The sequence below is a fragment of the Eptatretus burgeri genome, chromosome 8 (genome assembly GCF_056783735.1).
Source record: "Eptatretus burgeri isolate ZD-2024b chromosome 8, Ebu_testis_v1, whole genome shotgun sequence".
Taxonomy (NCBI): domain Eukaryota; kingdom Metazoa; phylum Chordata; class Myxini; order Myxiniformes; family Myxinidae; genus Eptatretus; species Eptatretus burgeri.
The window spans coordinates 104,056,825-104,082,031 of record NC_140968.1 but is presented as its reverse complement, the minus strand read 5'-3'; the positions used below and the strand labels follow the sequence as shown (position 1 = coordinate 104,082,031).

Here is a 25,207-nt window from a genome sequence, read left to right as displayed (position 1 = left end):
GGAGTTCTTCAGCAGGATAATGCCCCATGCCACAAGGCTAGGATTGTCCAAGAATAGTTCCACGGACATGACGGTGAATTCAGCTTACTGCAGTGACCTGCCCAGTCACCATACCTCAATCCAACTGAGCATTCGTGGGATGAGATGGAATGAGCTATTCCACGACCAGACAACTTGACAACTGTGGGAAGCATTGGAGTCAACATGAGCCAACATACTTGTGGAATGCTTTTGACACCTTGTGGAGTCCATGCCCCCAACGAATTGAGGCTGTTCTGAGGGCGAATAGGGGTGCAACTCAATATTAGGCCGGTGCAACTAATGTTTTGTACACTGTATGTTTGTCTATATAAACGGCCCTGACCTTTTGTTTGCTATTTAGAGCCTTTGGCCATTTCTGAATGAGAAGCAGCAGCAAAATTAAGTCCACAGATGAGTGACTGGGACAGAATCCAAAGTCATGTCAGAGATCAGGCTGTCTGAAAAGAGGAAAAACTTGAAGAGGAAAGTAAAGCGTTGGTATGTGGTCTGCTGTGGAGTGGTCATAGCTAGTGGCGAGGCTGAGGATTTGAAAGAAGGAAATTCTTCCAGTGGTCAAGTGATGGAACTAGATCGGTCGGTTATTTTGAGACAGGGTGAGAATGTGAGATTTGCCTAAAATAAAAGGCATGTTCCAAGTATTGGACCAGAACCGGATTTTTTTTTTTCAGGTTGGCAGAGAATGATGCCGATGCTGCATGCACATCAACGGGATGTGAAATTGGTACAACAGAATGTGGAATGATTTGAATTGAGAAAAAATATGGTTTTCCAGAGCATTGGATCGGTCATCATTGTACATGAGGAACAAGAGAGGCCCAAGAAGCTGCTTTGAATCACTCCATCCTCTACTTGGAGATGAGATGAGAAGATTCCATTGGAAGCTATCAGCTAACTGTGTGAGTGAAGGAAACCAGGAAAGAAATATGGCCAGGTATTGCTGAGCAAAAAAAAAAAGAGAAGAGTGACTGTTTCTGTCGAATGCCCCAGAGATGTCCAAAGACACGGCACTGACCTCTTACCTGAGATTTGGAACCTCTGTCCATTATGAAGAGAGAAGCAGCAGCATATCAGAAATCTAGTCACTCGGACAGAATCTAGATTCAAAACTGATGATCAGAGATAAGGTCGTTTCGGAAAAGGCAAGACGATGTCGGCTGTGATGATGGATTCCATTACTTTGCTTGCAATTGGAAGTAAACTCACCGTCATGTTGCTGAGAGCATCTGTTTCTGGACTACTTTTGTATTAGAGTATTGTTGGCCGTCTTCCGGCAGATAGGATGCGGTCTAAGTGGATGTGGACAGGCCGAAGAGAGCAGTTAGAAGATAACTGAGAGGAGCAAAACAAGATCAAAGAACATGGGCATGTGCCCATCTTGGACCAATCAGCAAGGCAGAGTCAACGCTGGCCACAACTTTGTCTACTTTCTCGAATGAAAAAGTCAGTCTCCGGGAGGCATTGTGTGGCAGGAAGTAGAGAATAATGGGTTGGATACAGGTGTTTATAAAGCAAACACCCGAGTGAAAACATTCAATCCTCGTCTTTAGTGCAGTCGTCTGTTGTGCCATTTGAGGTAAGGGAGGGGATGGATTGGGAGAACCACGAGGAATGAAGGAGACAGCTGTGTGGATAGTTCAACCACAATGATTGTCGGATGATGTTTGTTGGCTCATCTGATCATGTGACACATTTACTGAAAATGCTGCGGAATGACCTCAGGTTGTCCTCGGTTGGGTTCGGCTTCCATTCCGGAAAGAAAACCGTTTCTGCGCAGCAGAAGGAAGAACTCAGTGTGCCAGTCATCAGTTTACCAGTCATCCTGGGTGAATAAACAGCCAACACTGTGATAACCCTCTTAACTACAGTGGGAGAGATTGGTATTTTTACAACATCATGGTCAGAGGAGCCACATTGGGGTTGAGAATGAACAGATCTTGGATGGAAAGTTGGCCATTACGAGATTCAGGAGGAAGGATGTACTATGAAGGAAGGTTCGGGTTGGAAGTCCATTAATTTGGTCAGTCTGAAGGAATCGCCAGAGGCCTTCGATGCAGTGCCGTGCTTGGTTGTTGTCCTATCAACTCCGAGCCAACAGGCATAGTTGAAAAAGTCGCAGACGAGGAATAGGGAGTTGGGATGGGTAACTGTTTGTGTAACTCTCTCATGACGACAATTATTCTACATAAGTAGTGCGGTGTACCTCACGCGGACCGCTGTAATGTTGCACCATCTTGCCATAGCTGTAAAGGTGAATGGTTGGGTAACCCTTGATTCCCTCTTGAGTGCACAACTCTTGGTTCTGCTGCTTAGTGCAATCTACCGCCGCCATCACCATCTAGACAAGGACAAAAATAACCAGACAGTTGGTATCAAAGCCACCCAATGCTCGCCTGTTTATACGTTTATCGTTTTTAAAAGACTAGTCTAATAATATTTTTTACAAAGCATTGCAGTGAAGTCTGATCCAAATAATTTTAAAGCAATATATGTATTTGTTTATTGTAATCAGTAAAAAAAAATAGTGTGGTAGATAAAAACATTAGAAAGGAAATAACTTGCACCAAAAACTTTAACATTTTCACGCTCACGCTCATGCCGGGGGTATCGCTATAGCTCTCTGTTCTTCGAACAGGCGAGCTAAGAAGGAGCATTTATTTATTCATTTTTTTGGAGGAAGCCAACCTACAGAGACAAGTATTTTGCTGGACTGGCAGGATATCTCGATGACTCACACGTTCACCTGCGAGTTCTATGACAAAATAAATGGATCATACTTCCGAGGGAAAGATGCTGCATATCGTAGAGTTTGAGAAACGAAGAAGCCATAGCAAGTTGGGCATGTTTTTTCCTTGACGATGCCAGATTCCTGGTGACATCATCCAAACAGTTTATAAATTGATGTGCAGGTATAAATAATTCGGGCTGACAGGATGGCCTAGATTTATGCACACTCACCTCCAAGCCGTCCAGCCTGGGTTTGAATCCTGACCCAGCTATAAACTGAACATCCCATCCACCGACATAAGTCGGTGGACATTGAAGATCCCACGGTGTCCTTTGTGAAGAGTAGACGAGCTGGCGCTGGGCACCACGAACAAGTTACAAATCCCTGCCCAAACTACTGCTGGGAGAGGGATGGCGAACCACCTCCTCCCCACCAGGCCAAGAAACTGCCTCGGCAGAACCAACGCTTTGTAAACAGAGTATGGTACTTCGAACATAATTCCTCGAGTACACAATTCTGCCGACTCAAGTCATTCGCTAATTGGAGTAAAGAGGAAACAACGAGCCATGTGCAAGTGCGAGCAACTTGGATTACAATCAAGATTGGCAGTGGGAGCAACTACCACCACGAACGACCACCGAGGATGAGGGAAGAGATGACCAACATTGTGCAGTAGGTGACACGGTGTACATAGCATCAGATGTCGAGAATGATTGCCGGGCACGGGACACGAGGTCCGTTGCCTGTAAATGCATCACATGCATGCTCTGCATAATGTATGTATTATTTCAAAAGCCCGATCACTCGACGACATAAATACCAATTATTTGGTGAATGGAGTTGATGACAGTCTCAAGCACGGCATGCTTACCCGAATGAGAAAAATATGACATTTTTGCACCCTTGGGCTGTGGACATTGAAAATGGTATCAGTACCTTGCGATCACCTTCTAGTTGTCCAGCTGCTGCTGAAAAATGGGGCTTGGCTTCTTTGCAATGGAAGCACCCTGCGATTAACAAAGGACACAAAAATACATTAAATAACAGAAATAAAAGAGGAAACCAACATGCAGAGTGGTATCAAGATGATGAAGATTTTGAATGATGCGCGTAATACGTGCACGGCAAAATGTAGCATTTTTGTAATACGTGCAGCCGACCCCTCTCTCCGCTCGCATTTCACCACCCTCCACGCTCTCCCACGTTTCGTTACATCAATCTACCTCCCCTCACCAATTTTCTCGTGCGTGATATGCCATATACACAATGGATAGTTGACTTGTTGAAAAACAAAAGCTAAAAATTGAAGAAAAGTAATACAGCATGATAATTAAAATAATGAATACGAGAATCGACTCATTGTTCTCCCAACTACCAGCTTACATGGTGCATAAAACATGACTAGGCCATGCTTCTTCTTCTTCAGGACATCTCTGAACACATCGGCCGTGAGATGCACAACGCTCGACACCAGTTCATCCCACGGGGCTTCGGGTGGTGGCGGAGGCTGGGGGCTGCAATGAAAGGAAAATCAAAGGTGCTCTACAGGATTGCAGGATACATTTGAAATTGAATCATTTGGGACAGGAATTTATGGGTTTTTAAGTAAGACAGAACAATGTTTGTCTCATATGTGTACACACAAACATGTACATATGAAGGTCTTTCCAAAAACAAATGTAAATAGAGAGTACATTTTAGGTCGGCTAGCGTGCACGCACGCACGCATGCACACACACGCACACGCACACCTCTTAAATGAAGTGGTGACCGAGATCCTGAGATCCCATGTACCACACCAGCACTTTTACAAGGGTTGTTTAGGCATCCAGTACACAGTGAGCAAGGATTGTGAATTATAGCCAAAAAATAAGGTTAAACTTAAAGTGGAGCTCCCAACTGTAGAGGGTGGGGATGGTCAGAGGGCTGAGAGAGCAGAAGCAGCAATACCAGAGGTGAGATGGTTTAACAAAACAAACAAACAAACAAACAAACAAAAAAACAGCCAACCAACCTATCTTGGATGTGAATACAAAAGGTCTTGTATTTCTGCCTCAATGCACAATATGCCAATAATGTTGTGACCTTTAGATTATACAGAATGTAGGAGAGAGACGTGAAGCATGGCTGCCAGCCCAGAGAGGAGAGCGGTACTCCAGTGAGCGACTTTGATACCCACATCGTAATATCCGTATTCAATTTTCAAGTCGGCATGAATGGTTGCTTCCACACTCCCAACTTTGACATTGAATCCTTCTGTAATTTTGAGCATAGTCACGTGGTGACTTTTCGAATCAGCTGTTCAACACATGCAACGTTTGATCAAGCGACGGCAGTTGCTGGCACGTAACAATGCTCCAGGTTTCTCAACAATCCACGACCATTTTTGAACCCACATCACCATTTTTAAACAAACAACCAGGTGAAATAAATGAATCGTCAAACTGTGCAGATCGTGTGCTGTGAATTTCATCCGATTTACCATCGTCCTTCCAAGGAATTTCATGATAACCTACGTTCCAGAGTACTATGTCTCCATTGGCCACCATCCTGGTTTTAAACGAGAAAGATTTGACCAAAGTCGATTTCACTTCCTTGTATAGCTTATTTCGGGTAGACAAGAACAATTTCAGCACGAAATCATTGATTACTTCCGCCACCAAAGGGAGACGGAGGTTATGTTTTCACAGGTCTGTCTGTTTGTCTGTCAGCAGGATATCTCAAAAAGTTGTGGACAGGTTCGGATGAAACTTGATGGTCCAGGAACGAAACGTTCGTTCGGAGACGTTCGGATGAAACCAGGAATGTGATGGGCAGGTTTGGTGTGTGACGAGGACGAATCGATTCGATTTTGGTGAAGATGCGGACATTGAATTTTGAAGCCATTCTTCACCATCGAGAAATAGAGCCGAAAACGATGTATAGCACGATATTTCAAAAAGTTGTGTGTGGATGACGACAAAACTTGATGGATGAGTGGGAGGGTGACGATGACGAGCCGATTGGATTTTGGTGCGAGACAAGGACAAATGGTCTGGATGTAGATCCGGCCTATCAGTAGGATACAAAATGTAAACTGTTCAGCCTGGTGGAGGTGTGCGCTCTACCGAATACCATTCTAGTTTTATACGTTCAGAAATTAAAAAAAAAAAAATCCACATTGATGTTGAACCACCCTGCGTATTAGCAAGAAATAGACATCAACAAAACTATTTACTCGTGCATCCATTCGATGATGCGGTCTTTGCTTCGTAGCTCTGGTAGTGTGTACGTATCTTTGCCATTCTGAAAGTATTTTATGGTTGGGAAGCCAGAAACAGAAAATTGGGTTGCAAGGTCTCGGTGTGCTGCGGCGTCCACTGCTGCCAAAACACCCGGACTCTGTTGGCAGAGGTAAAACAAAAAGAATGGAGTATACCTCTTCGTGTGGATATGACAGACATTGAAAACACTTTGGAAATCAGCATTTGCTTCAAGTTTTCACCAGTTCTAACAATTCTTCGACTTACAGCTTTTCATGAGACACAACATCTCAAGTTCTCTTCTTAGAAAATATTATTATGTCCATTTCAGTCAAGTTCAATTCTTAAATTGTATAATTTTTTTTTTTTTATGAGCAAGTGATGTGCACAATTCCGGCGGTTACACTCGACATTGAGTGGAGAACGTGTCCCATAACCAAATACCTTTGGGAACGATCTACCTGTTGACACCATGGGAGAAACTTTGTTTACAACATCCTCAATCACCTCCATCTTACTTCACAGCTATTTATACAATCCTTTATTGATTTATTGATGTGCAATATGCAATTTGCATAAGGAGAATTAAACAGTATTGAGTACCGACAAAATCGAAATTGGATTTTGCTCAAACGTTTCGACTTTCTTTGGTGGAACTTTTGCCACAGTTGATTCTTCCTTTGGTGTCCAGGTAGTGCACAAAACAAATTGGAAACACCTTCAGAATGTCACTTAGTAGGGCGTTGGGCCACCATGTGGATCCAGGACTGCATGGATACAACATGGCATGGAGTGAACAAGGATCTGCAGCTGTTCTGCAGGAAAGTGGAAGTTCTCCATTCGCCCACAAGGAAGTCCTCCAATTCACGTTGGTTTGATGGAAGTGGAAACCGCTGTCTTTGGCACCTCACCACACAGTCCCACAAAAGCTCGATGGGAATGAGGTCCGGCGATTGAGAGGGGCATGAAAAATGGGCATCTTCGCCCTCGTGTTCCTCAAACCACCCAGTGACAAGACGTGCCCTGTGGACTGGAGCACTGTCACCCTGAAAGACTCCCCTCCCATCCGGGAAGAAATGCTGCAGCATGGGACACAGATATAATCACTCAGGACAGTAATGTAAGCATGCTGCATCAACCCTGCCTGATAATGGAATGAGTGGACCCAGGCTATGCCAGGAAAATGTTCCTCACACTATTTCGGAACAGCCAGAACCTTTTACTGTCGGAATGAGGCACTGAGGGCTGTAGAGCTCCCTGGGCTGTCGCCACACATGTAGAAGTCCGTTCATTGAGAACATTAGACCATATCACATTCCTCCACTGCTCGATAGTCCATTGCCTATGTTCCTTGTGGACCCGCAAACGGGAGATGCCAGATATTATGAGTGATTTGTGCATTGCACCATGGCTATTATGGTATCCTGCCTTGTGAAGTTCCCTTCACACTGTTTTGAATGATACAGAATGCTCATGACCCAAATTGAACTCCACACACAGTGTGACAGCCATTGCTCTCCCGTTTCACCTCGCAGTCGACGAAAGCCCGTGCATCATGCTTGTCAAGTATGCTCTTCCGCCAAACGTCGCACTTCGATGACGATGTTCTTTCCTTCTTTTTCCAGGCTGGCATCACCTTTCAGACAGTTCCTCGTGACGCGTTAACACCGAGCAGTGGAGGAATGTGATATGGTCAGTGACAGCCTTTGTCACTGAAGCGTCTGCCAAACACTCACCAACACTTACACCCCATTCCTGTATACCCTGGTGTTTACATTTTTACCTCCACCACCGAAGGGTGAAGGAGGCTATGTTTTCACCCCTCTCAATCTGTCTGTTTGTGTGTAGGATATCAGAAAAAGTTGTGTACGGATTCGGACAAAACTTGGTGGACATGTTGGGTGTGTGACCACGACGAATTGATTCGATTTTGGTGAAGATCTGACTGCGGATCTGGATACGAGATTTATTTAATATTTAAAGTGATTCTTCACCATTGAGAGATAGTACCAAAAACGATATAGTTCTGTACGGCATGATATTTCAAAAACGTATTGGGCCCCATATGTTCTCGTGGATCAGGCATTACGTGGCGGAGGTGTGCGCTCTACCGAGTGCCCTTCCAGTTTACATCTGTGATGAATAGAATAAAGAAAAAAAAATACCCCATCTTGTGTGTTGAGTATTGCTGCAGCCTCTTCAAACTCTGGTTTCATCTTCTTACAGTGTCCACACCCTACAAGTATCAAAACACAACATTACAATAACAAGAGCGCAAATGAGCACAATATACGCCCGGAAAAGTCTCTGTGACACACACATGCGCGCGCGCACGCACACACGCAATTATATCTTCAAACACATCAATTTATGAAGAACAAGAAGGTATATACAGAATTGTGCTACTTCATGGAAAACAGCATCCTGGTTGCCATGGCAGCCACTTTAGATGACGAACGTATGTCGCGACAAACCGTCTCTACAGTCTGTACCTATGTACCAAATATGAAATGTGAAAGTTGAAAACTTTGAGAGTTAGAGTGCGGACAGGAACGGATGGACAGACAGACAGACAGACAGACAGACAGACGGACGACTGGTATCATATAATATGCCCCGATATATATCGGGCGTATAAAAATGTGCCAGAATATCTGTTTGGAAGTTCTTTTCTTCGAAGAAAAAGTCGACAGTTCACAACAGCCCAAAGAAACAAGTTTCAAAATTACTTCACTCAACACCAACTTAGCTGAGTGTTTTTAGTTACAAAACAAAGGCTCATAAAACAGCTTACCTGTAAAATTAAAAATTTTTTTTTTTTAACAATCACATGAAGACAATACACACGGTGTTTAATCAAAAAAAAAAAAACCACGACATTTCATTCATACTCAAGGGATAGAAGGAATTGTCGATGGACACAAATGAAGGACATCACAACTCCAATCAAAATGTAAACAGCAGCGTTGAGGGGACACCTTAAAGCACCCAAATTCAAACGACTTCCTTATCCACCAAACTTTCGCCAGAAGAAACAAAAGAGATTCCCAAAATAACAATCCACATCACCTCCACCACCCCCGGAACGCACAAGAGAGGCCTCAACATTAAATAGCAGGGCGGACACTGCCGGGTGATGAAGATTAAAACGATGATTATGATAAAACACAAAGAGGGGACTTCCAAAGAAGAACGAGTAAATATTGTACAGAGTTATCCATTTCAACCTGTTTTATTAACATTCTCTGTTTCGATACCAAGGAACTACTGAGATAGGTGGAACGTACAAAATGCGGACGTAATAGTGAAATATCACTCTCTGACAAAAGTTTGAGAAAACATCCTGCAATTTTTTTGTTTGTTTGTGAGGAATCATGACTCCTGAACTCACAGGGTGCATAGAACATGATCATAGTGGATGGGTGCTCGTCCACAAAAGCTTGGAAGGAAACATCAGTGAGATGGTGGACAGCAGAATCCTGTTCATTCCAGGGTACTTCCTGTACCTTTGGCTTTGGAGGTTCAGGACTGCACAGCAGGATGGATGACAGCAACATGATAATCTCCATGACAAACAAAAAAAAAATAAAGAAGATAAATATAACTTTAGATGCTCTCAATTAATGCAATCGAAGCTTTTGCTATGTAATCCAGAACAATTCTCGTTAACTTAACTAATTACCATGCAGTGATTTACAACAACAACAACAACAACAAAAAAAGGTTTTGAAGAGTCCCAAGGAGATCCTCACATCGTTATAAGTTATGTATTTCATCGCATACTGTTTAGTTTAACTGTCTAAAGTCCGTGTTGATAGGTCTGCGCTGCAATTTTGGAGTTAGAAATCCTTTACGCATCATTTTTCTCATTCCACATTCTTTTGTGCAAGCCGTTTGTCGCATCTCACAGTATCATGAGCACATTTTCCTCACAACCCCCGAAACGGCTTCAAACCGTTTCATGAGCGCCCGAGACAAAATATTCCACCGAAACCCGGGGTTGTCACAAGCTCATTCTCTTCATGAGCGCCCCAAAACCACTTCAAATAGGTATACGAGGGGGTAAGGGGCGGCGGCTCCTCCCCCCTTTAACAGCATAATCATCATCTCTGAGCTAAGTCTTGTGTTTTCTATTCACAGCAGAGAACAGCACGAACAAACGAAGGAGGACTTGAAGTTCTGTAGAGGGGAAAAGAGAGCCTCTTAAGGAGGAAGGTGGTAGAAAGACTGAGAGGATCAGATAATCGAAGCTTGAGAGGGTTTCCTAACTCTGTTGGGAGCTCGATTATTATTATTCGCACGAACACGAGGGTCCTTTCGTCCTTCTCTCCTTTTATACTCCTCTCTGTTATTACTTTCGCTTTGCTTGCTCGCTCGCGTTTCTTTCTTTCACTCTCCTTCGCACTTTGTCTGTTCATTTCTCACCACACTTCGTTCTTCGTTCTTTCCTGTATTTTCTGTTTCTGCCCTATCGCTCTCTTCTTTATTTCGTCGCCTTCCGCCCTTGTACACCTTTGCCTTCACGTGCCCACGTCCGTTAGCCATGTCTCTGGACCCATCGCCTCATCTTCATCACCCAGGAATCCTGCCAAGATACGCGTTAAATATATACCGCGAGTGACGTCACTGGTCCACGGGGAACCGCCGGAGCCATGTGTGTATGAGGAGCAGGAGGGGAGTGGATTGGAGGGTTCCGGTTTCAGTCAGGACTTGGGAAGATCTGCTCTGGATCAAGGTGGCTAAGCATCGTTTTACCCTTCTTCTATGTGGCGATGCAACAGGCACCTTCGTCGTGCTCCCGATTATCCAACAGCCATGGCAAGTTCTCTGTCCACATCTTTTTGACCTCCACCCTCCCCCCTTTAACAGCATCATCACCATCTCTGAGCTAAGTCTTGTGTTTTCTATTCACAGCAGACAACAGCACGAAGAAGTATAGTACATAATTGAATTTACATGTTTATTTCAATGTTAACATGGTTTATGCAGGGTGTTCCAAAAAACCCGGAGAAATTTGGTTGTTAATATATTTCGAACCACAAATGATACGACAATATCCTTTGGTTTATATAATACAGAAACTCATAAAGGTTCCCACACACCATCAATACACTTCAATGTGAGCTGCGTTTGTCATATGCAGGACATCAAGGTGGTACACAAGTTCTTGCCGTGTTTGGCTCAGTATGTTTGAGTTCACCAGTGCGCATGCAGCTGTGATCCGAGAACGAAGATCCTGCAGGTTTGCCACCTTGGTGTTGCAGCCAACATTTTTGACAAACCCTCAAAGGAAATAAATTATAAAAAAATTAAGGGGGTATATATTAAGGGGGAAATAAATTATAAAAAAAAATTATGTCTGGTGATCGTGGGGCCAGGAGGTTGGTCCATCTCGGTCAATCCAGCAACCTGGAACTTTTTCATGCAGGATCGCTCAAACGACTGAGGCCCAATGAGGGGGAGTACCATCCTGTTGAAAAATGATATCAGGTTGCAGGTCTTCAATCTGTGGGAAGGCGAATCCTTCCAACATGTTCATGTAAATTGTTGAGGTCACTGTATCCTCTACAAAGAAAAACGGACCCACATGGGGTGTTTCAGAGCCCCAGATCCTCACATTGTGCCGGTTGACCTTCCCCGATACATGAAAGCAAGCTTTGTCTTTGAATATGACCTTTTCCAGGTAATCTTCATCGTAGTCTATGTGACCGCCATTTGATTTGAGTTCCTGCAGAATCTACACCTTACAGGCATAAAGCTTCAGTCGTTTATGAAAAATCCTGTGTACAGTCAGGTCAGGGTCAGGTATGGGAGCATGCGCCGGAGCAGCGCATTGCTGTGTCCACTTTCAACCTCCGTTTGGGGGACTCCGTCTGGCTATCTCCATCTCCTTGAGATGCCGATCAACCTGCTGCAACCACGGGGCACGTGGCCGGCCCATTGGCCTCTTCCCCTCACGAGGCTCCCTCGCTGAGAGAATCTGGTGGAAAGGGCAGAGGTGTACAGTGGTGGTTGGGAGTCCCAGTTCTCTGGATATGCGTCAAATTGATTTTCAGGGACTTTGTTGAAATGATTCACGCACTCGTTCAACGTCTGCTGCACTTGCGCTTGGTCGACCGGTACTTTTCTGTTTCTGACAACTTCCAGTCTCCTTAAATCTCTTGTACCACTCTCTGATACCCATCCGCGATGGCGGATTCCTTCCATACCTTGTACGGAAATTATGCTGAACTTGCGTGTCGGATCTCATCTCGATGAACCATTCCATGAACTGAGCTTTCTCCAGTGGAGTCACCATTTTCTTTTACATTAAACCACCAGACCTGAAAATAAAGAAAACTTTATGAGTTTCTGTATCATGTAAAACAAAGGGTGTCGTTGTATCTTTTGTGGTACTAAATATATGAGCAACCAAAGTTGTCCAGGTCTTCTTGTTACACCTTGTATATATTTTACATGTTTATTTTAATGAAATGTTTATTTCTGGCTACCGGCGATCTTCCTCTATACTTTCTAGAAGTCCATGAATTGAATCCCTGCTTTCCCATTGGCCCTTGGTTTCCACGATCGTGGTTTTAACGAGTGTGGCATTTCCAGGAACCTAACCCCCATGATATTTGAGGATTTACTGTATATCATTTGATTGTTTTCTCTCCTTGTAAATACTTGCATTGATTACTGTCACTAAAAGCCATTTCCTCAAGAAATTGCTTCCTGACTTAGTCTGTCTTTTCTGATGGTGGCATAAGACTGCTGAGGTGTTTGGCTGGCGCTGATTTGTTATCCAAGTTTGATCTCAGATGGGGTTATGCAACTTTGGTTCTGCTCAGCCAGCAGACTAGGGTCTGTTGCATAACTGCCGGTACTGTATCCCCTCGCACTCGGGCTTTTGTGTATGGTAACACGACTCTGGGCGTGGGATCGCGTGGGAAGTTCTGGACTCTTAAAGACTTGCCGTCCTCTTGGGGTTATCCAGAGGCGACATCTGTTAGAATATACTTGTGGTACCTGCGGAACATCTAAAAAATGTAAAATGTGACTTCAAGTCCTCAAGTCCCTCCCCCCTTAGAAACTACAAGCCATCAACTCCCACTCCCAAACTGCAAGTTTCAACCTCCCCCCAACCCAAAACGTTCAAACCCCCTCCCCAGATCCCCCCCACCAACCCCAACTCAATTCCCACCCCACCAACCCCCCCAACATTCCTCAACCGCCCGCCCCCTCAAAGTCTCAACCTTCCCCTCCCTCCCAACTCTGTTCCATCTTTGTTCTCCCCATCCTCAGAACCATAACTCTGTCCTTCCCTCCTCTTCCCTGGGGAGGGGGAGGGGGAGAGGAGAGAAGGTGGGAGAGGATAGGGAGAGGGGGAGGGAGAGCAGGAGATAGGGGTGAGGAGTAAGAGGAGAGGAGAGAGGAGAGAGAGAGGAGAGTGTGGGGGGGGGGGGAAACAGTTAAAAGTCATGTGAATTTAATATTGTCCAGCTATGTGCTTGCTAAAGCTGACATTGCTTCATTCAAACCAACCCCAAGTCCTCAGAAGTGATCTACCACCTCCAGTCAAACCCAAGTACTCAAACGTTCTCACCCCCTAACAAATTGCATATGATTATATTACAGCACAGTATTACAGACAGGCCAGTCTTTTGGAACTGGCGCTGATAACATGTAAACCAGTGCTCCCTGCTGCATGGTTGGGTTGTCGGCGACTAAACAGACACTCCTCGCTGACTTTGTTAGTGGGGAGGGTGACTGTGACACCCTGCCAGGACTAAAAACAACACCTGACAAAGGGCAGACGAGCTCCCTTCAGGAGCCAAAGGCCATCCAGTACGGAGATGGTATCTCCTAAAAGAAACAACCAATGCGGGTAGGAAAATTTATTTTTCCACCTGGTCCAGTAACCCCCTCCTGCATAGTGGTCCTATGGAGAGGTTTCAATATTTCAGGATGAAGTGAAGGTTTTGCCAGTTTTTCCTCTTCTTCTTCTTCTTCTTCTTCTTCTTCTCTGTAACACTTCACATTTAGCGGCTCTCAGCCTTGTTTAGGGAGAATTTCAATTAAATTATTTTTTCTTAAACTACAGTACTCAGACCATTTTATGAAAGCAACCAACCTTTGTGTCAGTAACACAATCAGACAATTTTTCTATTTAAATAAAGCGATGTCAGAAGAACAGGAGTGCACACCAAACCTATAATGGTCTTCATTGACTTACTTCCGTCGTTAATTTGTTTTTAACTTCAAAGCATCGAATACACTTCAATTTACTTTCTGTAGATTAAAAATTCCTTAAAACCAAACTTTGTGGAGGTAACACAATCAGGCAATTTTTCAATTTAACGAAAGCCACGTCAGAAGGTATGTACACTTTACAAATTGAATATTCCTTAAAACCAAACGTTATTAATAAATACTAGTACGTGCCCATACGTGCGTGCCTGTACGTGCAAAAAAAAAAAAACAACTTTCAAACCGCGTACCAGAAACAACAACCACACCACACAGGCCGTTCCTTTCCTCTCGCGTGGCCGTACGTACAAAAAAAACAAAAAACTTTCAAACCGCGTACCAGAAACAACAACCACACAGGCAGTTCCTTTGCCCTCGCGTGGCCGTACGTGCAAAAAAAAAAAAACTTTCAAACCGCGTACCAGAAACAACAACCACACAGGCCGTTCCTTTGCTCTCGCGTGGCCGTACGTGCAAAAAAAAAAAAAAAAACTTTCAAACCGCGTACCAGAAACAACAACCACACCACACAGGCCGTTCCTTTGCCCTCGCGTGGCCGTACGTGCAAAAAAAAAAAACTTTCAAACCGCGTACCAGAAACAACAACCACACAGGCTGTTCCTTTGCTCTCGTGTGGCCGTACGTGCAAAAATAAAAATAAAAAACTTTCAAACCGCGTACCAGAAACAACAACCACACAGGCTGTTCCTTTGCTCTCGTGTGGCCGTACGTGCAAAAATAAAAAAAACTTTCAAATCGCGTACCAGAAACAACAACCACACAGGCCGTTCCTTTGCTCTGGCATGGCCGTACGTGCAAAAAAAAAAAAAAAAACTTTCAAACCGCGCACCAGAAACAACAACTACACAGGCCGTTCCTTTGCGCTCGTGTGGCCGTACGTGCAAAAAAAAAAAAAAACTTTCAAACCGCGTACCAGAAACAACAACCACACAGGCCATTCCTTTGCTCTCGTGTGGCCGTACGTGCAAAAAAAAACTTTCAAACCACATACCAGAAACAACAATCACACAGGCCGTTCCTTTGCTCTCGCGTGGCCGTACATGCAAAAAAAAAAAAAAAACCTTTCAAACCGCGTACCAGAAACAACAACCACACCACACAGGCCGTTCCTTTGCTCTCGCATGGCCATACGTGCAAAAAAAAAAAACTTTCAAACCGCGCACCAGAAACAACAACCACACCACACAGGCCGTTCCTTTGCTCTCGCATGGCCATACGTGCAAAAAAAAAAAACTTTCAAACCACGTACCAGAAACAACAACCACACCACACAGGCCGTTCCTTTGCTCTCGCGTGGCCGTACGTGCAAAAATAAAAAAAACTTTCAAACCGCGCACCAGAAACAACAACTACACAGGCCGTTCCTTTGCTCTCGTGTGGCATACGTGCAAAAAAAAACTTTCAAACCGCGTACCAGAAACAACAACCACACAGGCCATTCCTTTGCTCTCGTGTGGCCGTACATGCAAAAAAAAACTTTCAAACCGCGCACCAGAAACAACAACTACACAGGCCGTTCCTTTGCTCTCGTGTGGCATACGTGCAAAAAAAAAACTTTCAAACCGCGTACCAGAAACAACAACCACACAGGCCATTCCTTTGCTCTCGTGTGGCCGTACATGCAAAAAAAAACTTTCAAACCGCGTACCAGAAACAACAACCACACAGGCCATTCCTTTGCTCTCGTGTGGCCGTACGTGCAAAAAAAAACTTTCAAACCGCGTACCAGAAACAACAAACACACAGGCCGTTCCTTTGCTCTCGCGTGGCCGTACATGCAAAAAAAAATAAAAAAAACTTTCAAACCGAGTACCAGAATCAACAACCACACCACACAGGCCGTTCCTTTGCTCTCGCGTGGCCGTACGTGCAAAAATAAAAAAAACTTTCAAACCGCGTACCAGAAACAACAACCACACCACACAGGCCGTTCCTTTGCTCTCGCATGGCCATACGTGCAAAAAAAACTTTCAAACCGCGTACCAGAAACAACAACCACACCACACAGGCCGTTCCTTTGCTCTCGCGTGGCCGTACGTACAAAAAAAACAAAAAACTTTCAAACCGCGTACCAGAAACAACAACCACACAGGCCGTTCCTTTGCCCTCGCGTGGCCGTACGTGCAAAAAAAAAAACTTTCAAACCGCGTACCAGAAACAACAACCACACAGGCTGTTCCTTTGCTCTCGTGTGGCCGTACGTGCAAAAATAAAAAAAAAACTTTCAAACCGAGTACCAGAAACAACAACCACACAGGCCGTTCCTTTGCTCTGGCATGGCCGTACGTGCAAAAAAAAGAAAACTTACAAACCGCGTACCAGAAACAACAACCACACCACACAGGCCGTTCCTTTGCTCTCGCATGGCCATACGTGCAAAAAAAAAACAAACTTTCAAACCGCGCACCAGAAACAACAACCACACAGGCCGTTCCTTTGCGCTCGTGTGGCGTACGTGCAAAAAAAAAAACTTTCAAACCGCGTACCAGAAACAACAACCACACATGCCATTCCTTTGCTCTCGTGTGGCCGTACGTGCAAAAAAAAACTTTCAAACCACGTACCAGAAACAACAATCACACCACACATGCCATTCCTTTGCTCTCGCATGGCCGTACGTGCAAAAAAAAGAAAACTTACAAACCGCGTACCAGAAACAACAACCACACCACACAGGCCGTTCCTTTGCTCTCGCATGGCCGTACGTGCAAAAAAAAAACCTTTCAAACCGCGTACCAGAAACAACAACCACACAGGCCGTTCCTTTGCTCTCGTGTGGCCGTACGTGCAAAAAAAAAAAACTTTCAAACCGCGTACCAGAAACAACAACCACACAGGCTGTTCCTTTGCTCTCGCATGGCCGTACGTGCAAAAAAAAAAAAAAAAAAACTTTCAAACCGCGTACCAGAAACAACAACCACACCACACAGGCCGTTCCTTTGCTCTCGCATGGCCATACGTGCAAAAAAAAAACTTTCAAACCGCGTACCAGAAACAACAACCACACCACACAGGCCGTTCCTTTGCTCTCGCGTGGCCGTACGTGCAAAAAAAAAAAAACTTTCAAACCGCGTACCAGAAACAACAACCACACCACACAGGCCGTTCCTTTGCTCTCGCGTGGCCGTACGTGCAAAAAAAAACAAACTTTCAAACCGCGCACCAGAAACAACAACCACACAGGCAGTTCCTTTGCCCTCGCGTGGCCGTACGTGCAAAAAAAAAAAAACTTTCAAACCGCGTACCAGAAACAACAACCACATAGGCCGTTCCTTTGCTCTGGCATGGCCGTACGTGCAAAAAAAAGAAAACTTACAAACCGCGTACCAGAAACAACAACCACACCACACAGGCCGTTCCTTTGCTCTCGCATGGCCATACGTGCAAAAAAAAAAAAAAAAAAAACTTTCAAACCGCGTACCAGAAACAACAACCACACCACACAGGCCGTTCCTTTGCTCTCGCGTGGCCGTACGTGCAAAAAAAAAACAAACTTTCAAACCGCGCACCAGAAACAACAACCACACAGGCCGTTCCTTTGCGCTCGTGTGGCGTACGTGCAAAAAAAAAAACTTTCAAACCGCGTACCAGAAACAACAACCACACATGCCATTCCTTTGCTCTCGCGTGGCCGTACGTACAAAAAAAACAAAAACCTTTCAAACCGCGTACCAGAAACAACAACCACACAGGCCGTTCCTTTGCCCTCGCGTGGCCGTACGTGCAAAAAAAAGAAAACTTACAAACCGCGTACCAGAAACAACAACCACACCACACAGGCCGTTCCTTTGCTCTCGCATGGCCGTACGTGCAAAAAAAAAACCTTTCAAACCGCGTACCAGAAACAACAACCACACAGGCCGTTCCTTTGCTCTCGTGTGGCCGTACGTGCAAAAAAAAAAACTTTCAAACCGCGTACCAGAAACAACAACCACACAGGCTGTTCCTTTGCTCTCGCATGGCCGTACGTGCAAAAAAAAAAAAAAACTTTCAAACCGCGTACCAGAAACAACAACCACACCACACAGGCCGTTCCTTTGCTCTCGCATGGCAATACGTGCAAAAAAAAACTTTCAAACCGCGTACCAGAAACAACAACCACACCACACAGGCCGTTCCTTTGCTCTCGCGTGGCCGTACGTGCAAAAAAAAAAAACTTTCAAACCGCGTACCAGAAACAACAACCACACCACACAGGCCGTTCCTTTGCTCTCGCATGGCCATACGTGCAAAAAAAAACTTTCAAACCGCGTACCAGAAACAACAATCACACAGGCCGTTCCTTTGCTCTCGCGTGGCCGTACGTGCAAAAAAAAAACAAACTTTCAAACCGCGCACCAGAAACAACAACTACACAGGCCGTTCCTTTGCTCTCGTGTGCCATACGTGCAAAAAAAAAACTTTCAAACCGCGTACCAGAAACAACAACCACACAGGCCATTCCTTTGCTCTCGTGTGGCCGTACATGCAAAAAAAAACTTTCAAACCGCGTACCAGAAACAACAACCACACAGGCCATTCCTTTGCTCTCGTGTGGCCGTACGTGCAAAAAAAAACTTTCAAACCGCGTACCAGAAACAACAATCACACAGGCCGTTCCTTTGCTCTCGCGTGGCCGTACATGCAAAAAAAAAAAAAAAAACTTTCAAACCGAGTACCAGAATCAACAACCACACCACACAGGCCGTTCCTTTGCTCTCGCATGGCCATACGTGCAAAAAAAAAAAAAAAACTTTCAAACCGCGTACCAGAAACAACAAACACACCACACAGGCCGTTCCTTTGCTCTCGCATGGCCATACATGCAAAAAAAAAACTTTCAAACCGCGTACCAGAAACAACAACCACACCACACAGGCCGTTCCTTTGCTCACGCGTGGCCGTACGTGCAAAAATAAAAAAAACTTTCAAACCGCGTACCAGAAACAACAACCACACCACACAGGCCGTTACTTTGCTCTCGCATGGCCATACGTGCAAAAAAAACTTTCAAACCGCGTACCAGAAACAACAACCACACCACACAGGCCGTTCCTTTGCTCTCGCGTGGCCGTACGTGCAAAAATAAAAAAAACTTTCAAACCGCGTACCAGAAACAACAACCACACCACACAGGCCGTTACTTTGCTCTCGCATGGCCATACGTGCAAAAAAAACTTTCAAACCGCGTACCAGAAACAACAACCACACAGGCCGTTCCTTTGCTCTCGTGTGGCCGTACGTGCAAAAATAAAAAAAAAACTTTCAAACCGAGTACCAGAAACAACAACCACACAGGCCGTTCCTTTGCTCTGGCATGGCCGTACGTGCAAAAAAAAGAAAACTTACAAACCGCGTACCAGAAACAACAACCACACCACACAGGCCGTTCCTTTGCTCTCGCATGGCTATACGTGCAAAAAAAAAAAAAAAACTTTCAAACCGCGTACCAGAAACAACAACCACACCACACAGGCCGTTCCTTTGCTCTCGCGTGGCCGTACGTGCAAAAAAAAAAACAAACTTTCAAACCGCGCACCAGAAACAACAACCACACATGCCATTCCTTTGCTCTCGTGTGGCCGTACGTGCAAAAAAAACCTTTCAAACCGCGTACCAGAAACAACAATCACACCACACAGGCCGTTCCTTTGCTCTCGCATGGCCGTACGTGCAAAAAAAAAACCTTTCAAACCGCGTACCAGAAACAACAACCACACAGGCCGTTCCTTTGCTCTCGTGTGGCCGTACGTGCAAAAAAAAAAACTTTCAAACCGCGTACCAGAAACAACAACCACACAGGCTGTTCCTTTGCTCTCGCATGGCCGTACGTGCAAAAAAAAAAAAAAAAAAACTTTCAAACCGCGTACCAGAAACAACAACCACACCACACAGGCCGTTCCTTTGCTCTCGCATGGCCATACGTGCAAAAAAAAAACTTTCAAACCGCGTACCAGAAACAACAACCACACCACACAGGCCGTTCCTTTGCTCTCGCGTGGCCGTACGTGCAAAAAAAAAAAACTTTCAAACCGCGTACCAGAAACAACAACCACACCACACAGGCCGTTCCTTTGCTCTCGCATGGCCATACGTGCAAAAAAAAACTTTCAAACCGCTTACCAGAAACAACAACCACACCACACAGGCCGTTCCTTTGCTCTCGCGTGGCCGTACGTACAAAAAAAAAAAAAAAACTTTCAAACCGCGTACCAGAAACAACAACCACACAGGCAGTTCCTTTGCCCTCGCGTGGCCGTACGTGCAAAAAAAAAAAAAACTTTCAAACCGCGTACCAGAAACAACAACCACATAGGCCGTTCCTTTGCTCTGGCGTGGCCGTACGTGCAAAAAAAAAATACTTTCAAACCGCGTCCCAGAAACAACAACCACACAGGCTGTTCCTTTGCTCTCGCGTGGCCGTACGTGCAAAAAAAAATACTTTCAAACCGCGTCCCAGAAACAACAACCACACAGGCTGTTCCTTTGCTCTCGCGTGGCCGTACGTGCAAAAATAAAAATAAAAAACTTTCAAACCGCGTACCAGAAACAACAACCACACAGGCCGTTCCTTTGCTCTGGCGTGGCCGTACGTGCAAAAAAAAAAAAACTTTCAAACCGCGTCCCAGAAACAACAACCACACAGGCTGTTCCTTTGCTCTCGCGTGGCCGTACGTGCAAAAATAAAAAAAACTTTCAAACCGCGTACCAGAAACAACTACACAGGCCATTCCTTTGCTCTGGCATGGCCGTACGTGCAAAAAAATAACAAAAAAACGTTCAAACCGCGTACTAGAAACAACAACCACACAGGCCGTTCCTTTGCTCTCGCGTGGCCGTACGTGCAAAAAAAAAAAAACTTTCAAACCGCGTACCAGAAACAACAACCACACAGGCTGTTCCTTTGCTCTCGCGTGGCCGTACATGCAAAAAAAAAAAAAACTTTCAAACCGTGTACCAGAAACAACAACCACACCACACAGGCCGTTCCTTTGCTCTCGCGTGGCCGTATGTGCAAAAAAAAAACCTTTCAAACCGCGTACCAGAAGCAACAACCACACAGGCCGCTCCTTCGCTCTCATAAACGACAACTGGATTGGGGCATTGTGTTTCTCTCGATAATTTATCGAGAAAATCAAGAAAGTAATCGAGAAAGAAAGAATACAGTAAGTCAAGAAATGGAGAAAGAATACAGTAAGTCGTCACTATCTGGAAGTTCGGATGTTCAGTCCTCACTGTCCGGAAGTTCATACGATTATTCGCAATTTAGTTTTAATGGCCAATTATTCAATTGGCGCCAACGTATTTTGCCTTTTTGCAATGTCATCGCAAGAAAAACACAAAGACAAGAGAAGAGAGAGAAAAAAAAAAAAAACGTTCAAACAACTACACAGGCCGTTCATTCGCTCTCGTAAACGATGACTGGATTGGGGCATTGTGTTTATCTATAAATGCGCATAAGAAATCGAGAAATTATTAGAATACAGGAAGTCATCACCATCAGGAAGTCCATACGTTGTAACCCGTAATGGGGAACGCGGTTGAGGATCTCTTCCCCATCGGCCACGCCCACACAGCAACGTGTCTTGTCATTGGTTGGTAAATAAATGGCCATAACTTGGGAACCACTTGTCCGATTAATATCAAACCTGGAAAAGGCACATCCTCAGGTCCCCAGCAATATACCTGGCAAGTTTCAATTAGATCGGACCAGTGGTTGTTGAGAAACAGTGGTCACAGACACACACACACAAAAACACACACACACACACACACACACACACACACACACACACACACCCACACACACACACACACACACGCACACACACACACACACACACACACACACACACACACACACACACACACACACACATTGCTGGAATTATAGATAGATTGTATTACATAGTTTGTCCACATATTCAATTCATGATGTACAAAGTTTATCAAAGTATTGTTTAAATATATACATTAGTTGGAAAAGTTAACGAGCCTTAAATAAACTCTTTATATATAATATGTACCCCGGCATTTCCAGTAATATGAAATAATATAATTAGACTACAGTTCGATCCCTACAGTTTTCAGTCTCAAAGAGCCTTTGGTGTCAAGCACGTAATGAAATGCACCATTTGCTTGAAAAAAAAATTTAAACCCGTTTGTTTGTAAAAATTCGTCACGGCCTCCGCATCCTCGAGGCTCAAAATCAAAACTCGAGACTCCACAAACACGCCACTTACCTTAATCTTGTCAGGAAACACTCGTCTCTCCAAATATCCACACGGATACCCACTCATGTAACCACAGCACCGACGCAGGCAACTTGTCGCGGTTCATGTACCCCAGAGGCCTGCGAGGCCTCTGGTGTACATAACGCGGAGCAAACAAAATGGTGGCGATTTGATTTTGAAGCCCCGCACAGACGAACAGACTGGCGGAGAATATATAGATAGATATAGATTGTGCAGAATGTAAGAATTAAACGATCTTTTTGTGATGGCTAACCACCCGGAGGTATCTGGGACATTACAAAATATAGGAATACTGTCGTGGAAGTGATGACGAGACAACTGACATCCGATGTCCTCACCTCTGAAGCCACTTCACGATATCATTTGCTTGGGCATTGTAGGCTTCATAGTTGAACAGAAAATGTCCTTTCCTGCATCACATCATGACACAAAGATCACAATCGGTTGGATGGGGGAAAGCAGTGAAATTAAATAACAATAAAAATAAATAATAATAATAATTATCAAAAGCACTTTAATCATCAGATCACTCACTCTCATCTCAGATTCTCTCAAACCACATTTTCTAGCTCTTCACCGGATAATGCTTCCCGTTATAATGTTCCCCACCTGGATGTTCACAACTCTATACTATCCCTCCCTGGTATAGTATAGAATAGAATAGAAACTGCATCAACACAACACGTGATCTAATACCATCCCAGAAGCAAAGTCATCATTTTCAATAACCCCAAATACCACAGCCTGTACTCAGCAGATAAAGTCACAGATGGTGGCGTAACAGCAAAAGTAACAACTGCCTTTATACAATCACCCATTTTTTTATGCATCAACCTTTAGTGATGGACGTGGTATTTTCCAATATTACCGCTAACCTCCCTTGCAAAAATTCTGTCCCTTTCGACCCATTTCATGAGGTTTCTATGGCCTATTCTATGGCCTACTATACATTGACCTATTTTCTGAGCATTTTGAGTAATGAAGCATCTGAGTATGTTTTCTGGCTGACTGGCCTGCGATCTCCTCCTTTACTTCAACACTGGTCATGCACATCTTATGCCTCTTGGTATAAAAGGTAAGACCTTTTTTTATTGGTATACACAAACGAGGCTCATGGAACGCAATGACACGGGATACAAAGGCAATGGACCGACAGTGGGTATAGGAGGAACAGTGGGACACAACAAGCGAGGGAACAAACAAAAAAGAAGAGAGGAGAGAGAAAAAATGACCGTTTTTACAGCCATTTTTCCCTGCTGTGCAGGGGTTTGGCTTTTTTCTTGAGGCAATGTTTTATGGCCGGATGCCCTTCCTGACGCCAACCCTGGTCGCCTCTTACGACACACAGGGATATGGTACACCTATTCTAACCGGGGCATACACCGGGACCAGTACACTGGTACTCACTTCGCCGACCTCAGATGGATGACAGGCTGAGTCAACCCCCTGGTGTTAATTCAGCAGCCAACGGGGCTTGAACTCAGGACCCTGGGATCCCAAGCCGCCACCGTAACCACTAAGCTAACACCAGGCTTAGAGGAGAGAGAAGAGGGGATGAAACAAATTAACTTGCAAGAAGAGGGGTGGGTTAGATAGGGTTATTGGGGGTAGATAACATCACAGGTATGGATGAGATGAGTTTCATGCTTGTGATATCACGTGTCTGTATCTTTTCAATCCTACTCTTTCCACCAACACTTCAGGATGGCAGGCCTGTCCCATATCGTGTCAAACTCCCATTTATTTCTGCAATCCTTAAGGCTCGAGGCTCGTGGACATTAACAGCAGAGTTTAAGGGCAAGATGGAGGGAGAGTTGGACAAACAATGGGTGTGGGGAGGAATGGGGGGGCAGGAAAGGACAAGATGATGAATACAGAAGATGGATACAGAAATGGATACAGATGGAAACTCTTAGGAGGGAAAAACTGGAAATTTGGAAGGAGAGGGGCTTGGAGGTGGTGGGGGGTGGGGATGGGGGTTAACAGGGGTAGAAAAGATCATGATTTTGGATTGGGGGACAATCTGAGATGATGAACAGCCATCCTGAACAACTAGAGGGAAGAATGAGATTGAAAAGAATGTGGAAGTTGATTCCACAAATGGGAAAAAAAAGAGGAATGAATGAGTGGAGGTGAGCAGTGATCCATGATTTAGGAAGCTTCAACAGAAGGAGGATGATGGTGGACTGTTTGCGCCCTGCAGAAACCTGGGGGGGGGGCAACGCACAGACAGAAAGAGCCGAGGGTGCAAGACCAGAGAGGAGGCGGCAGAAGACGGTCTACCAATCGGTCTGCGATGAGAAAGTGATAGGCCCATAGAGCGAGCTTCATCGCGGGAGATTCCAACGATATTGAAGGCCTTGGTTAATCTTAATGTCATTGATCGAATTCCAGCTTTTTAAATCAACGAGTTGGCCAATTCGGTGTTCCCATCTGAGCACAATGCTTGTGATGCTGGAATCCCAGGTTCAAATCCTTTCAAGCACGGTGCTTTGGTCATCACATACTAATGTCCTCGCATTTCCTCTGAAGGTACAGACAGCTCTTGATGTTATCGTGCTGCATTCTAAACATGAAGAAACTCCTGCATTCGATCACTGTTTGAAATAAATAAATAAATAAATAAATAAATAAATAAATAAATAAATAAAAGAAACAATATCTAAGGAAAGGTAAGGAAGAATGATAAACTGACCAACGCATGACAAAAATAA

At 44.6% G+C, this 25,207-nt stretch overlaps 1 protein-coding gene across 3 annotated transcripts in view; it reads right to left on the bottom strand.

Moving 5' to 3' along the window:
• Positions 1-25,207, bottom strand: part of PDIA5 (protein disulfide isomerase family A member 5) — a 66,391-nt gene that overhangs the window by 2,418 nt on the left and 38,766 nt on the right. For all 3 annotated transcript variants that reach the window (XM_085893379.1, XM_085893380.1, XM_085893381.1), the window contains 7 exons: positions 22,832-22,903; positions 9,401-9,537; positions 8,175-8,245; positions 5,985-6,148; positions 4,151-4,281; positions 3,704-3,774; positions 2,243-2,377 (listed from right to left, as the gene is read on the bottom strand). In XM_085893379.1, the coding sequence (XP_085749505.1) occupies positions 2,243-2,377; positions 3,704-3,774; positions 4,151-4,281; positions 5,985-6,148; positions 8,175-8,245; positions 9,401-9,537; positions 22,832-22,903 (781 nt within the window). The remainder of the gene's footprint in view (positions 1-2,242; positions 2,378-3,703; positions 3,775-4,150; positions 4,282-5,984; positions 6,149-8,174; positions 8,246-9,400; positions 9,538-22,831; positions 22,904-25,207) is intronic.